The 16616-nt window shown below is 34.8% G+C and overlaps 2 protein-coding genes across 5 annotated transcripts; both read right to left on the minus strand.

Annotated features, from left to right (window-relative positions):
• Positions 1-879: 879 nt before the first annotated feature.
• On the minus strand, positions 880-8945 carry setd4 (SET domain containing 4). 2 transcript variants are annotated; one of them, NM_001045562.1, is given in 11 exon segments: positions 880-1272; positions 1367-1490; positions 2907-2987; positions 3689-3770; positions 3850-4024; positions 5781-6210; positions 8040-8128; positions 8216-8253; positions 8413-8508; positions 8603-8885; positions 8913-8945. In NM_001045562.1, coding segments are annotated over 10 exon segments (1323 nt in total). In that variant the 5' UTR covers positions 8679-8885; positions 8913-8945; the 3' UTR covers positions 880-1140.
• Positions 8946-11472: 2527 nt separating this feature from the next.
• mhc1zea (major histocompatibility complex class I ZEA) lies at positions 11473-14778 on the minus strand. Of its 3 annotated transcripts, none has more exons than XM_087236185.1 (7): positions 14668-14744; positions 13863-14135; positions 13260-13547; positions 12902-13180; positions 12740-12778; positions 12125-12160; positions 11473-11747 (listed from the first exon to the last, which is right to left on the minus strand). In XM_087236185.1, exons 1-7 carry the CDS (start codon positions 14729-14731, stop codon positions 11650-11652), a joined length of 1077 nt encoding a protein of 358 aa, XP_087092311.1. In that variant the 5' UTR covers positions 14732-14744; the 3' UTR covers positions 11473-11649.
• Positions 14779-16616: the final 1838 nt, after the last annotated feature.

The raw sequence follows: 16616 nt of genomic DNA on the forward strand, positions 1-16616 counted from the left end.
AATCTAAGATGACATGTTTGCATTCATTTTTCATGGGGTGAACTATTTCCTATAGTTTTGAGGGTTACTGAATTAAAGGCATACTTCACCCAAAAATTAATTTGCCGTTAACCCACATAAGGTTTACTAGGAGACAGAACACATCCCTTAAACAAACATTCTGAGTGGATATCCCTTGGTCGACATCTAAGGACAATAAGATGTTCCACAAATTGTTATAAATTTACTTTTGTGCCTGAAGCAATTAGGTTATGTAACAAATGTAGTTAATCGATGGACTATTCATTCATTCATTTTCTTGTCGGCTTAGTCCCTTTATTAATCCGGGGTTGCCACAGCGGAATGAACCACCAACTTATCCAGCACGTTTTTACGCAGCGGATGCCCTTTCAGCCCCAACCCATTATTATTTTATTTTTTGTACTTGTTAGGTGTTGATGTTTATTGAGTTAAGTGTGTCATTCTTGTTATACTGCATGTGAAGCACCACCATGTCGAAATGAATTGTTTAATTTAAACTTTTATTAATCCCCTAGGGGCAATTCAAGGACACTAAGGGTGTACTCACACTATGCTATCCAAACTGTGCTCAGGCCTGTTTCCCAGATTGTTTGAGAAGTGTGATGCTCTGAATCGGGCCCTGACCCAGTTGGTAAGAGGTGTGCCAGAGCACGGTTCAGTCGGGCTTTGGCACGGTATGCGCCTAAGCCCTAAACTAAAGACGAGATGTGACTCACAAGGGACTGTTTCATTTGTGTTTATTTATCATTATAAATCGGTTTTAATAACTCTCCCCAAACCTTTTTCCCTTATCTTTCCGAATGAAATGCCTACATTACTACATCGGATCAACTAACAGTACAAAAACAAGCCACGTCCCACTGTTTTCCTCATTTATTATTCCATTTCTCTAGGAACTGAATCACTATTCGAAAAAAATGGTCACAGCTTCCGTTTCATGTGGACTTTAAGAGTAAATGATCAAATTCATCCCTTTTTTGGGTGAACTGTGCCTTTAAGGACTGTAGATCAACGGTTAGCCTGTATCTGTTGGCTGTACACTCAGTCTTGCCTTGTGTTTAAATGTTGGCAGGCGTCTGATTGGTCAGTGTTGCGAATACCCTACTGTTACCACAGCGACTATTGTCTCAGGAGGTTTTGGAGAAGCCCTCGTGTGTGTCCCAGAATCTTTTGCTCCTCTCGTCTCAGGCTCTCCACCACACACAGTTGTTCAAGGCCAGACTGGTTCGCACCCTCTTTGAGCTGCGCTAGCTGTACAAATGAAACGCTTGTGCTGTAAGTGGTTTCATGTGTTTAATTAGAAGATGAGCAGCATTAAGAATGAATGGCTTTTAATTAGACTCACCCTCTCTAGTGCTTTGACATTGTCTTCGGTGAGGTTATTGCAAAGCTTTAGGGCAGATTCAATGCACCAGTCTTCTCTATCCTGGCTCACTGCTGCCCCCAGCAGGACACTCTTCCAACTGGTACTGCATGACGACAGAAAATATGAAATGCATGAAGTTCAAAAGATAGATTATAAATTTAAATAGATAATACAAATATACATGCTAGATTGTTGTCATCTTTTTTTGCTCTGTCTTGTATACATGTTATTGTATGCCATATATTTAATATTTTTATAACAGACGCAAAGGAATAATTCACCCAAAATTAAAGAGAACTTTCCCTCAAGTAGTTACAAACTTTAAAGTTTTTTTTTTTTCTGGAGAACACAAAAGAAGATATTTAGAAGAATGTTGGACAGTTTTAGAATTGACCTGCATAGTTAATAGGAAAAAAACATTAAAGAAGTTCAACACACACACACACACACACACACACACATGCACATGATTAATTTGAAATATTTAACGCGTAAAAAAATAACTAAGTTGCAGCTATTTTATTTCCTTTTGTGGCCGATGCGTAGTTAGCGGCGGTGCGAACCGGTCACTTTTGGGTTGAGAGCAGCGTGATTAGCGTTTGCCTAAAGCGTTAGTTCTGGCCCAGTGTGTGTTTAACATGCAAAGAAATATGGATAAGACCAAGGACGCGGTTTTAAAAGGAAAGTTTGAGTATAAAACAATTAATGTCACATCACCAGGCTATCCAGCATTTTCCTCCAGAGTTTCATGCCATTTCGGGTGTTTCATTTTTAATCTTTAGACTTTAACTGCAGTTCACTCTCATTCAGCATATTTTCATTCAGGATGTTTTGATGGAATTTGATACCGCATGGCGAACGGAAAGGACTCGCGTGATCCTTTAAGGTAATCAAAAGTCGTTCCTTACATCAGTATTCTCTAATCATATTAAAATCGGAGCATTGGTGTCCATGTAAATGTACTCAGTGAAAGTGGCAGCCTTTAAGCTGCGTCCATGAGCCCTCACATTTCATAAGTTTGAAGTGTTTCCCCCTACACGCAACTTTTGTAAAGCGTCTGCTTTTTGTTGCTGTGTCAGAATCCTTGCTTGTAAAATACAGTTTAGAACGCTTAGTTTAAGCAAATCTGATGAACGCGATCGTGCCTGTTGATGAATCTGAAGGGATCCCTCGCTTTTTTTCTTTTTATTGGCATTGATTGTTTTGAAATTCAAATGGCACTTACATGCCTGTGTGTGTGTGTGTGTGTATATGTATATATGTGTGTGTATATATAATATATATATGTATATATATATATATTTATTTATTTATTTATTTATTTAGTGTATGTCTGCATGTGGGTTTGAATGTCTGTGTATGTAAATTGAAGAAGTTTTGAAGTGATAAGAAAATGAGCACAGTTTTAATTTAATGGTAAACTACCTCTTTATGTTAGTTCTAAACATATTGAAATGACTAGCATACAATCAAATTTAATGTGTGCAAACAGTGCATCCAGAATATAAAAGTTACTCACTATTGCTGAGGTTTTAGGGACAGCAGTCTCAGTGCAGTCATTAGTCTCCAGGAAGGGCCGTCCATCCCAAACGTCAAGTTTCTGTTGACAAATGAAAGCAAATGAAGCTTGATTTAATGTTGCATTATTAGCATCTTATAAACATGCCAATTCAACAGAATGCAAGAATCTATAATAAACAAAAGCATTGAGATCAAAAATTCATCAACAGCTCAAACATTTAACAACTTGAGCATCTGCAAAATAGATTTAATATTGTCTATATGCATGTCTACAGTATATACAGATCTATACATTGTCATTTAATAACAAATATAATAATTATTTAAACAGTAAACTATCTTATAATTATGGTATCTAAACATTAAATAAAGCTAAATAATCACAGGTTTTGGGTTTACCCTTTAAAAAGTAGCTTCTGCTTACAAAGGTTGCATTTATTTTATTACATATATAGTAAATCAGTAATTACAATGTTACAAGTTTATTATAACTTTATTTAGATTTTTTGATGATTAAGGAGTATTTAATCGGAACAAAATCTATATTCTGTAACATTATGAATGCATTTATTGCCTTTTTTGGAACTGATTGGACTGTTCAACAAAATTCTGTTAATACATTTTTAATACTAAAAACTTTCTTACATTCTTACTTTAAGCGTCAAATAAATGTTGCCTCTTAAGCATACAAGATCAAATCAAGCACAAACCATAGCACAGTTTAGTGGTAAATGCCTTGTCATAATAAGAATGTTGTTATAGTAAACCAATGTTTCTTACCTTAAAAAGTCATGGTCTTTTAGGTAGAGTAGTTTTTCTTTCAGCTGCTTGTCTTTTTCATCGAGACCCACTTTTAGTGTTTCTACAATAACAACAAACTGTGATCAAAGCAGTTCAACAAGTATTTCATTTTCACATAGTTTGCTATTAACGCTCCTTACCTAAATCAACATATACTACACTGTGGGGGTTGCAAGGGGCAACAAAGCCATATTCCAAAAGCAGTCTGTGATTATCATGAGGACCGTAATTGATGAACGCTTGCTGGAACTTCTTACAGCCATTGACACTTCTAATCTCGTAGCAGCGAGTTTCTTTGTTGAAGCCAGCTTCAACCTGTAAATAAATAAATGATTAAGCAACACTGATTTAAATAATAATAATAATAATAATAATAATAATAATAATAATACGAAATGTTTAGAGCAGCAAATCATACAAGAATGATTTCTGAAGACTAGTTGGCGTAATGATGCTCAAAATTTAGTTTTCAATCAAGGAAGAATAACATGAAAAGAGCTAAAGTCAGAATTATGCGCCCTCCTGTGACTTTTATTTATTAATTTTTTTCAACTATTTCCCAAATTATGTTGAACAGAGCAAGGAATTTTTCACAGTACGTCAGGTAATATTTTTTCTTCCGGAGAAAGGCAATTATTTTATTTTTTTGGGCTAAAATAAAAGCAGTTTGACATTTAAAAAAAATTAAAGGTCAATATTATTAGCCCCCTTAAGCCCCTTTTTTTGATAGTCTACAGAACAAAGCATCATTATACAATGACTTCCCTAATTACCCTAACTTGCCTAATTAACCTAGTTAAGCCTTTAAATTGCACTTAAACTCTAGAAGCTTAAAAATATCTATAAAAATATTATGTATTGTCATCATGGCAAAAATAAAAGAAATGTATAATCAGTTATTAGAAATTAGTCATTAAAACCATTACATTTTAAAATAGCTGTTTACTCTGAAATTATGTTTACTCTGTCTATACACCCATTTCTTCTGCCCAAATTGATCAAATCTCTGCTTGTGTGATGGACATTAATGATCGGCTGACCTCAAATTCTCTGAAACTTAACATGGACAAAACTGAGATCCTTTTTATTGGCACCCCAACACTTACCAGCAATATTTTGACCAGTAGCTCCTGTGAGATTGCTGGCTCTCACATTAAAACATCTACTTCTGTCAAAAATGTAGGCATAATCTTCGACTCCACACTCTCGTTTCAATCTCACATTAAATCTGCATTCTTTCATTTACGTCGCATTTCCCAACTTGCTACTGATGAAGGGACGCAGGATGCTGAGACTGTCATCCATGCATTTGTCTCTTCACACATTGACTACTGTAATGCCCTTTTCATTGGTCTGCCTGCCAGCCTCATCTCCAGATTACAGTACATTCAAAACTCTGCGGCTAGAATACCAAACGTTCTGCTCATAACCACAATCTTGTACGACCTCCATTGGCTCCCAGTTGCATACCGCATTAAATTCAAAATTCTCCTCCTTGCATTTAGATCCCTAAATAGCCTAGCTCTCTCTTATCTTTGCAACATGCTTGGCCCCTACACCCAAACTCGTTCATTACGCTACGCTGACTCTGGCCTTCTCGCTGTCTCTCGTAACCGCCTCTCTTCAATGGGGGCAGATCATTTAGTGTTATTGCACCCAAACTCTGGAACTCTCTACCCCACTCACTCCGCTCTGCTAATAATATCTCTGAATTCATATCCTTACTTAAAACTCACTTATTTTCTGAATGCTTCACTTCTGATCTGCCAAACTGACGACTTTATCTGATCCACCTGCACTCTGCTCATTTGTCTCTTAGGTCTTGTTTTTGTATTTCCAGTTTGTTATATTTGACTTTTCGTGTGTTTGTGTATCTTTTATCTGCTTGTACTCTTTTTGTTGCATTCTTTGTAAAGTGTCCTTGAGCTCTAGAAAGGCCCTATATAAATAAAAATTATTATTATTATTAATAAATGTGTTAAAATAAGTATTTGTTAGAATAAACAGAAATTGGGGCAAAAATATACATGGGGGCTAATAATTCTGACTTCAACTGTTTATATGATCTTACCTGGACATTAGGGCAGTGGTTTAACAGGTCAAGGTATGGTGCAAGTGCATAGACGTCCTTTTCCCTGGACAGATATTTGCTTTGATCGTGCTCCATGTAAACCGTACGCGTGTTAACGCTACACCAAGCCCACCGCAGTGCATCCTGGGAAAACAGCTCTTCTGTGGGCTGGTTGACAAGCGGCTGGAGTGAGTGGAAAAACGTTTGCGAAGAGCTGAAGAGTTCCTGAAACTGTTCCTTCTGCTGTGTGGCTTTTTTCTGCAGACTCCTGGGTAAAAGTTCAATGACGTTATCAGGGAAGTACAGAGGGCACGTGTAAGTCTTTGGGAGGATATCAATGTAGGGGTTCCACTCTGATGCTTCTCCATGATGTCTCTCAGATATAAGGAAACAACAAAGAGCCAGAAGTGGAGATATGGGAGGATGCCATCTACAGGTAGGAGAAGAGAGAAAAATCAAATTGATTTCAATCTTGTACATTCAAATGTGTCCTGTTTTATTTTAGACACAATACATATATCACAGGCCAAGAGGGGTTCGGGAGGATAAAAAGGACCCACCCTTCACTGACAAAGTCCAAAATATGGCCCTTGCATGAACACTTTTGTCCCATTTATGACTCTTATGCCATCATAAACTGTAAAAATAACCAATAGAAGAAGACTAAGCCTAATTTAACTTTTATAATTCAAATGACAAAATTCTGACTGAGGAAATGATCTGGCCAGTTTGTTATTTGCCTACAGCTGCACAAAATATTATTACAGCACTGATAGCTGCAATGTAGTCGGGATTATCATTGACTAGACGTTACAGTTAACTGTCACACTTGATTTTGATGGCCCATTTGTTGAATTTAAGTTACATTGTATCTACATGCCATCTAATTCCTTTTAAATTAAGTAGACTGGTGGTTGGGGTTAGAGTAAGTTGACATGTACTTGAATCTTTTTTTTTTTAAATGTTTTTTTTTTTAAGTCAGTTAAATGTCTGTTGAAGCAGCAATTTCAGCAGATATTAAGCAGACAGTCTACTAATACTCAAATGAACCATCAAAATAGTGTTACCCAGTTAACGACATAATGAATAATTTCATATTTTAACTTCCAAATGAAAGTTTATTGTTTGCATGGGTTTTTAAGACCTGCCCATAAAAATTGAGCAAACGTAAACATTTGGGCACAATAAATGAAACGTTTGAGATTAAAGGTTAACTTTACATTTGTACCCAGTTAAAACAGTGTTAATATTATTATTCGTATAATACTGTGATTATTTAATTTCTGCTTCTGATTATTGACTTTCCAGAAAATCAGAAATCTTTGTTCATTTGCATCTTTTGCCTGTTGTATTTAACTATGCTTGTCGTTTTAAAATGATATTTTATGCAGATACGCTCCCCAAAAGAATTTACTCTCCAAGAGAATAACTAATCTCATAATATTATTTATAAAACTGTAATAACTTAGTTTAAAAGCACAGTTCCAAAAATATACTTTTTAGTAAAATAGTTTGGCAAGCACGTTGACAAAATAGTGGTTATTGGTTATGATCCCAATCCGACAAGCTTATCCATCAAAGATTAGTGTATAAAATGCAGTATTTATTATATATTTAATTAAACATAAAATGGGCCGAATAACTGCATAAAGGTCCACTTTTTCCAAAAAAAAAAAAAAAAAAACAACTCCTATTCAATGTGCTGGCCATAGGCTTGCATTATATATTAAATACAGAATACACACACTAAAATGCCTTCTGTGAATTGTGCATCAATAGTTTACATAGTAAAAAATCTTGTCAGGAAAGTTCAGAGCAAAAATAATTCATTTTATATATGGGGTGAATTGTAGGCATGGGACGATAACTGGCTAAACCATTTCTAAGATATGTATATGATTTACGTTTTAACGTTTGGTTTGTTTGTTTGTTAAGACAACATTATCTCCAGCAGAAAAGATATAAAAAGATGCGTTTTAAACTGTAAAGAAATCTGTGTTTTTAAAACAAATGAAGGCAGCAGAAGTAAATGATTCATTGGAATGATATAAATGTTAAACATTTAAATTTAAATGTTTCTCAAAATAAAACGTGTTCAAAGGGAAAAAAGTTTGTTTTTTTACTCAGATATTTAAAAAAAAACTTTTTTTATTGAAGCAACCACAATAGCATGAAAAGAGATTTTTTTATCCAACGTTATCATCCCATCAGAATCTTATACAGGCCCATGCCTAGTGAATTGTCAACTAATTGAAATACCTTTTTATGTAATCAGCCATGTAGCTCTTCAGAACCGTGCTGGTGGTTAGTAGGCATTCCTCAGGTAAAGAAATCACAGAGTTTTTGGCCTGCAAAAATGACAAACAAATACATCTTTAATAAGGTTTCACATATTTGAAACAAAGTATTGACATATTACTATATCCAACAGTTACCTTGATAGTTTGTGTAGCCATTAGCCCCCTGCCAGTATCTGAGGGAAACAGGTTTACTTAAGTATAATATGAGTAGATAGATAGATAGATAGATAGATAGATAGATAGATAGATAGATAGATAGATAGATAGATAGATAGATAGATAGATAGATAGATAGATAGATAGATAGATAACAATATACAGTGGTTACTTGCCATGGAAGTTGACAGGAATGAGACTCTGTGAGGTGAATCCTCTTTCATTAAGCCATCTTCTCAAAAGAACAAACTGAGCTTCGTGAGATAAAGTAACTGCAGGAGCAAATGTAAATAATACAGTTTTTAACGTGTATCATAGTTTACACCATACTGTAATGTTATAGCGGTAAACAGACGTTAACGTTACCTATGGAAAAATCCTCGTGTTTTTTCCGTCGTTTTTTCCTCGCTCGTCTCCCAGCACGGCACCTAGTTTTATTCATCTTCAGCGGTCCACATAACCGCGCTAGCTGAAACTTGTTTTAGTTGTAAAATTATCATAAAGTGCACAAAGAAACAAAAACAAAAATTCACATGGCCAAAACACAGCCGGGTCACGTGATAAAGTTCACGTTACGTCGAACCAATAGGAATATTGTATTTGCTAGAAAGGATACAGCTGCGGCCGGAAGTAAATGAGAATCAGTTGTGAAAATCTATGTTTTACAGTCTATGGTAAAAATTCTTACGTCAACACCACCAGCAGCTTCACCTTACTCTCTACCATGTATATTTCTATATGACTCTACACCAGGGGTGGCCAATCCTGTTCCTGAAGAGCTACCTTCTTGCAGATTTCAGTTGCTACCCATATCAAACACACCTGTACCAATTAATTAGGACCTGAACACCATGTGATAATTACAGGCAGGTGTGTTTGATATGGGTTGCAACTGAAATCTGCAGGAAGGTGGCTCTTCAGGAACAGGATTGGCCACCCCTGCTCTACACCTACCCCAACCATCGAGCACAATAACGTAAAACAGTAACGTTAATACCGAGAATTATTAATATTATTACCCTTGTCAAAAATCTATAGGATCCTAAAGGATTCCTAAAATTCTAATAGACATTCTGAATTTTTCTTATAGGATTTTCACTTTGTGCTATGTAGGACTTTAAAATCCTTTTGGACATTATAACTTAATGTATTGGAATTTCCTTTGTCTTTAGGATCTGAATTTGATTTTTCGATTAGACTGTGATTAGATTGTGTGTTTTTAATGGAATTTCTCTTTTTTTCTATAGGATATTTTTGATTCTGTCAATTAATTATTGTGTAGATCACTGTAGTATAGGGTGTTTTTTTTCGAAGACCTTTGATTTTTCTTAGTTTAATGATTATAATATGAACATATACAAATTACAATGTAATAAACATTTCAGTAAACATTTTATAGTACATTATAAATAAACATTTTAAATTAATATTTATTAAATTATCCATTGAATTTTATTAACGTCTAACCCCACCCCAACCCTCAATGTTCATTCATTCATTTTCTTTTGGGCTTAGCCCCTTTATTAGTCTGGGGTCGCCACAGCGAAATGAACCACCAACTTTACCAGTACATGTTTTACACAGGGGATGCCCTTCCAGCTGCAACCCATCACTGGGAAACATCCATACACACTCATTCACATATGATGTGGCGACCCCTGATGAATAAGGGACTAAGCCGAAGGAAAATGGATGAAAATTGATGAAAGATCTTGTGAACCCGGTAACCCCTGACTGCTATTGGATTTGTTTTTCCTACTACAGATGCTTATGTTTATCGAGGTTATCTGACATTTAAAAAAAAAAACTAAGAAACTCATAGGCTTGAAACACTTAGTAACAGACAGAAACACTTTTTGGGTGAACATTCCTTTTAACCACAGACGTAAATACTATTGCTATTAATGTTACAAAGGTTATGATTATGGTTAGAATCCGCCCAATCTAGCACTGACGACGGATCTATAGGCCTGTGATTTTATCAGCTTTTAGCAAGTAAACAAGTTACCAATACAGCAAACAGGAGTCACTAGGAAATGTTTAAAGTGTCAAGTGAATTGAGTGAAATGTTGTAGGCTAGTACAGGCTACCAGAAGGGTTTAAGGAGGTCTTACAGTAAGTATACATATACATGACTGTAAATAAAGTGCTACCAAAACAACAGAAAGACAGCTTCAACCCTCCTTTAGATGCTCTAGTGTTTCTCAACCACATTCCTAGAGTATCACCAGCTTTGCACATTTCCATGTCTCTTTAACCAAACACACCAGATTCAGATCATCAGCTCATTAGCAGAGACTGAAAGATTTTTATTTATAAGCACAGTTACCCTTAAAAAAAAAAAAAAAAAACTACTTCATTGTTTACAAAAAAGTACAAAAAATCTAAGATGCTCGGTTTTTAACAAAGCCAAAACTATATATTGACCAAGTTGGTTTTATATTTCACATTCGTGACATGCTCCCTTTATTGTTTACTAGAAATATTTGGCTTGAAATCACATGCAATTATGAAAAACAACATTATTATATATTATTATATTTAATATTTGCAAAGACTACTTTTCTAAAACTATATTAAGGAGAAAGTCTGAATGTGTGAATATAACACCAACTTTATTTCAATAAACCATATTAAGACAAATTATTGTACAGATTAACAGACTTAAACAGAAACACCAAAAATAATATGTACATGAGGACAGTCCTAACAGTACAAACAGTGGTATTCATCAGTTTTTGTAAAGGCACTATAAATAAATATCATCAAAATATCAATTATAACACTGATGCATCTTATTATGAAGAAATATTCATTCGGGCAGGCACTTTTCAGTTTTTGGTAGCCCGAATAGAAATTTAAGTAGCCTAAATAGAAAATACATTATTTATTAAATAAATGAAAACAAAAACATATTTACTTCATAAAAATTTTGCAGCTATAAAAGACATTATATATATATAAATATATATAGAGCAGCAGCATGGTGGCGCAGTGGGTAGCACGATCGCCTTACAGCTAGGTCACTGGTTCAAGCCACAGCTGCGTCATTTGGCATTTCAGTGTGGAGTTTGCATGTTCTTCCTGTGTTGGCATTGGTTTCCTCTGGGTGGTCTGGTTTCCATCACAGTCCAAAAGACATGTACTATAGGTGAAATGAACAAACTAAATTGGCCGAGGGGACTGGTGTGTAAATGTAAGTGTATGGGTGTTTCCCGGTTTTGGATTGCAGCTGGAAGGGCATACACTGCGTAAAACATATGCTGGGTAAGTCACTGAAATGTAAAAGCAAGCTGTGCATGTTATTTTTTAAAACAATACGCCCAAATCTTGGTCCACTTAAAAAAAAAAATTATAATTGTAAACTGTGACAAATTTGCAGCAGGACATTTAATGAAGCAAGCAACTTGATTTTAGTGCAATAATAAGAAAGCATGTACTAATCTAAAATTGAATTTAAAAAAATGGTCCACTGAACCAGGTAGCAAAGAGTGTTTCTCCTCCTTGTTTCCTGCAACATACAGATATTCAAGTCACCAACAAGAAGTAAAAGACAATCACAGGTAAATGTGGTATTGCTACTCTTTCAACACAGCCTGGACATTTCACTTACAGTGCACTTTAATTTAATATTAATTTAAGTTACAATTAAAGAAAATTGCAGAAGTACAGAAGTTTTTCTCCACCAGTTTAGCACATTTTTTTAGTAATACTGCTGACGGCTGTAAATAAAGTGCAACCAAACACAGCTTCAACAACGCCGCTTAACCCTCTCTTTAAGCCCAGTAATGAACAATTGAATATTAAGTGTAAAACATGCTGCCTTTAATCAAGCGATTTGGTGCAATAATAAGACTTGTGCCAATCTTTAATTTAATAAAAACTCACCAGAGATAGTTGATATCAAAGAGCATTTCTCCATCCCTGTAACATGCAGATATAAGTCACACCATCAATAAATAAAAGACAATCACAGTTAACCGCTGTATTGCTACTCTCTTCAACACAGCCTGGACATTTGACTTGAGTTGCACTTTGATTAAATATTCATTTTCACTTACAATTAATGAAAATTATAAGCACATGAAAAATGTTCCCATTTCTCAAAAGTGATATAATTTCTCTTAAAATAATAAACCATCAAGACTGATTATGTTTTGGGAATAAGATAAATGGTACGTTAGCCATTTTCAAATGAATAATCAATCAATAATTAAGCACATTTTCATTGTGAAAAAACTTTTCTTCCAAAAATGTTGTAAAAACTATATGTATATATATATATATATATATATATATATATATATATATATATGTGTGTGTGTGTGTGTGTGTGTGTGTGTGTGTGTGTGTGTGTGTGTGTGTGTGTGTGTGTGTGTGTGAAATTGTTAATGATCATTTATCAGTCTATACTCACCATTCTTGTATTTGCTAGAAAATAAACTAATCCACCAATGACTGCCAGCACTAACAAAACTCCGATTAATGCTCCAACAATCGTACCTATGGGAGTTCCTGAAGAGCAGTCCTGGCACTCCCCATCTACAAATACAAAGATATGCATCTTCAATTTTAATCAACAATTTTAATTTACTTTTGACAAAAAAAAGTGGCTTTTGTGATGCAATTTGAATTCAAGGTGCTTTTTCTGTATGCTTAGATTACCCCATTTTTTGATAATTGGTTCCTTGAGGGTTCTGTGGGACACATAACAGTCATATTCTGCTTTTTCATAGATGTTAGTGCTCTTTCTCAGCTGAAAGGTCCCATCAGGGTTTGGTCTAACTCCTGAAGATTCTACCTCATTATCAGACAGTGCCGTGCGGTATTTCCTTATGGTCAAAATCACATCTTTGGGGTAGAATCCAGTGACCATACAGGTAAGTTTTAGCTTGGCCTTGCCACTGATAATCTTCTTCGCAAACACATGAACTTCTGGGGGAGCTGAAATCACAAGTACATTGTTTAATCAATCAGTTTTATAACAATAACCAAATTAATGCTGTACTGTATATAAACTCACAGCCTTCTCTAAGCTCCTGATCTCCATATTCTCTGAATTTGTTGAGCCAGTCCACACACTCTTTTTCCAGGTAGCCCTTGGTGTACTGATTTAGGATGGGCACATTATCCCATTTCCTCTTGGTTGGAAGAGCTTCTTCCACTGGGGCAACCCACCGAGACTCCGCATCATCAAAAGCCAGGAAGTTTTCTCCATCATAGCTGTACTCATCAATGCCTTTAGAAAAGCGGACATCATCGTCTTGACTGTCAATTTCACAACCATGTCTCCACTGAAGAACATGAAGATCTGAAACAGACACCAAAAATATAAGGCAAAAATTATACAGACATAACGTTATATTAATATAATTAATACAGGCCAAAAGTTTTAATGGTTAAAAAGGTCTCTTCTGCTCACCAAGCCTGAATTTATTGATCAAAAGAGCAAAAAGTCAAAGTGTAATTTAAAAAAAAAGCTGTTTTCTATTTGAATTTTAAAAAATGTATTTTTATAAAATGTTAGTGATTTGAAAAGTGAATCTGCATCACTATAATATGCTGATTTGCCTGTTCTTTTGTCCAGTAGTCTATATGCAGGGTAAAACAGATAACCATTCCTCACCTGATTTATTGTGTCTCATTCGGTCCATCAGGATGCCGACATTCACATTAAACCACTGTTCTTTGCTCTTTCTGGACTGGGTGCCTTTTTCCCAGTAATCTTCCTGCATTTTCTCTTTCATCCAGTGCTGTTTGGGAATCTTCTTCTGCTCTTGGCTGTTGTAATAGTCAATCTGTCTGTCATCAAGCAAACCCATTGCAGTGAATTCATAGATGCCCGGCAGGTTGACAGGTCTGGATAAAGCTGTGTATATGTAGTAGAGGGAGTGTTTTTCTGTATTAAAAAGAGAACAAAACATGAAGATGTCAAAACACATGATCCACATGATTATTTTTAAGAATACATTATGAAAGTAGCGTCATGATGGAGTGGTGACATCTGACCATCACAAACAAATCTGGTTAAATTGTTTTAAGATGTTTTTGTCTTTTCCTTTCAACCTATAGACCAAGTATTGCAACATCTGTAGCTGTTATATTCATTGCTCTTATATTTGGCACAGCTGAGGTCAGTTAAGTCGCTAGGGGGGTTTCGATCAACGGTTTAAAGTTTGAGCAAGCACAACTAAAAGGCGGCACAAGCAGGAGGCTTCATAACCATAACCAGCACACACCATAAACAGGCATATAAACCCTTAAGCCATTTTATACCAATTTTAGGCGATGAAATAAGTAGGCTATAGAGTAATAAGCAACTTGAGAAACAACAATGACGTGGATTATTTTTTTCTTTAAGTATTTAAGAATTATCCTAAATAGGCCACCTAAGAGTAGCTAATTTTGAGTCAAAATAACAGAAAACTCACCGGTCCAGGCTGGTACAACAGTAAAGAGCATCACTACCGAAAACAGAGCGGCAAAAACAGCCATTTTGCAGCCTTTTGAGGTCGCGGCACATGTATTTGGTCTATTTCCCCTTCCAGTACCGTATGGCAAGCCGTTTTAGCACTTAAACCTGACTATCCATGTCAGACTCTATGCCGAAAAGAATACGAATGAATGAATATCTGTAATTATATATTGACGAGTAATTATTATTCGATGAGTCAGAATGAAAATGAGAGATATTTGCAATGCTGATTGTACTAAGAAATCAGACATCTGCATTGACTTGTCAAAACTCAATAGGGTAGGCAGAGCTATAGTGTTTCTTCCTATAGTGATACACTTCCGGTGAATGGTATATGTGACTTTTTTCCCATTTTATACGGTTCCTTTTACAGCATATATATATATATATATATATATATATATATATATATATATATATATATATATATATATATATATATATATATATATATATAGTATTCATTAAGTATATATAAAATCTGTAATTCTTCTAGTAGTAAATTATTTAGAGATATCTTTAAATATAAATATATAATAACTTTTAATATCTCTTAATGGATTATGAATAGTAAAAACTCTGAGATATCTTGACTTATTATCTTTTATTATAAATGAATATCCTGAATTTGCACAAGTGGCAACTCAATTTGTGATAGGCCTATCTCTAATTTAATTGTCACTAGTAAAACTGTAGAAAAATCTCTAATTACATGTGACAAATCAAAACTCAATTGTAGTAAATATTTTTTTTTTATTGAACAATATGACTAGTCACAAGTATGGAGTGTTTAATGCTAAAACGGCTTGCCATAGTGTCTTCTGTGATGGCTGACGAAAATGTTGAACCGTTATGGGACAGTCAAAATTCAAAGCCCCGCCCCCTGAAGAGCGTAAAATACCCTTTTCACAAGCCTGTTATGACCCATGACGCGTTTAACGGTAATGATAATATATGGGAAGTACCATGTTCACAAACAAAAATGGTCCAATGATAAGCCTAATATTTATTTGTTTAAAATAGATTTTAAGCATTAAATAGAAACCCTAAAAGACACAAAAAACAAAAAAGCTATAAGAATGTATGCAATTTTGGAATCCTTTTCCTATACAATTTTTTTTGTAATTTTTATATCCCCTGTAATTTTATTTTTATTTTTTTTCTCTACTGACTTGTTTTTTCGATGTAAAAAATGTAAACATTGTATTCCTCATTTTTTGTATGCTATTGTTAGTCTATGCAATAAAAACATAAATAAATAAATGACGCGTTTAACGGTCATCAGCATCTTAAACTCTTTAAAGTTTTTAATATTTCATATAAAAAAACGTATGAACATTTATATGTATTTATGTATGTATATCATTGCTTTAAATGACAAAAAAAAAAAGAATTACCACTTTTGAAGTGTTTCTAATGCAGCAGGACAACAAATTTGAGGTTGTTCTTTCTACCGTCGGTCTTCTTAAAGACTTTACATCGTGGAGCTTTTTTTTAAATAATTGAGCAAATAAGATTGTAAAAATGTTTTGTTGTATTCACCCATTAACTGCGCTCTAAGTTTTCCCAACTATTACGACTCACGTAATAGTCAGCATGGAATCACGTGTAATAACTGTAAATAATTCTCGTTAACTTCCGGCCGCAACCATATCCTAAGTATCTAGTAACAACCTTAAAAGGTCGCCATTTGAGGGAGTGAGGAGTAGTGATGTCCAAATGCTTCCACTTAAAGGGACAGTTTAACCAAAAATGAAAATTGTCTTCATTTACTCACCCTTTTACTATTTTCTTTTGGAGCAGTTGGCATTTCTATGTGGAGTTTGGATGTTCTCCCCGTGTTTCCCCCACAGTCCAAAGACATGTGTTATAGGTGAATTGAAAAAACTAAATTGGCCGTAGTGT

The sequence above is a fragment of the Danio rerio genome, chromosome 1 (genome assembly GCF_052040795.2).
Source record: "Danio rerio strain M-AB ecotype USA chromosome 1, GRCz13ab, whole genome shotgun sequence".
NCBI lineage: Eukaryota > Metazoa > Chordata > Actinopteri > Cypriniformes > Danionidae > Danio > Danio rerio.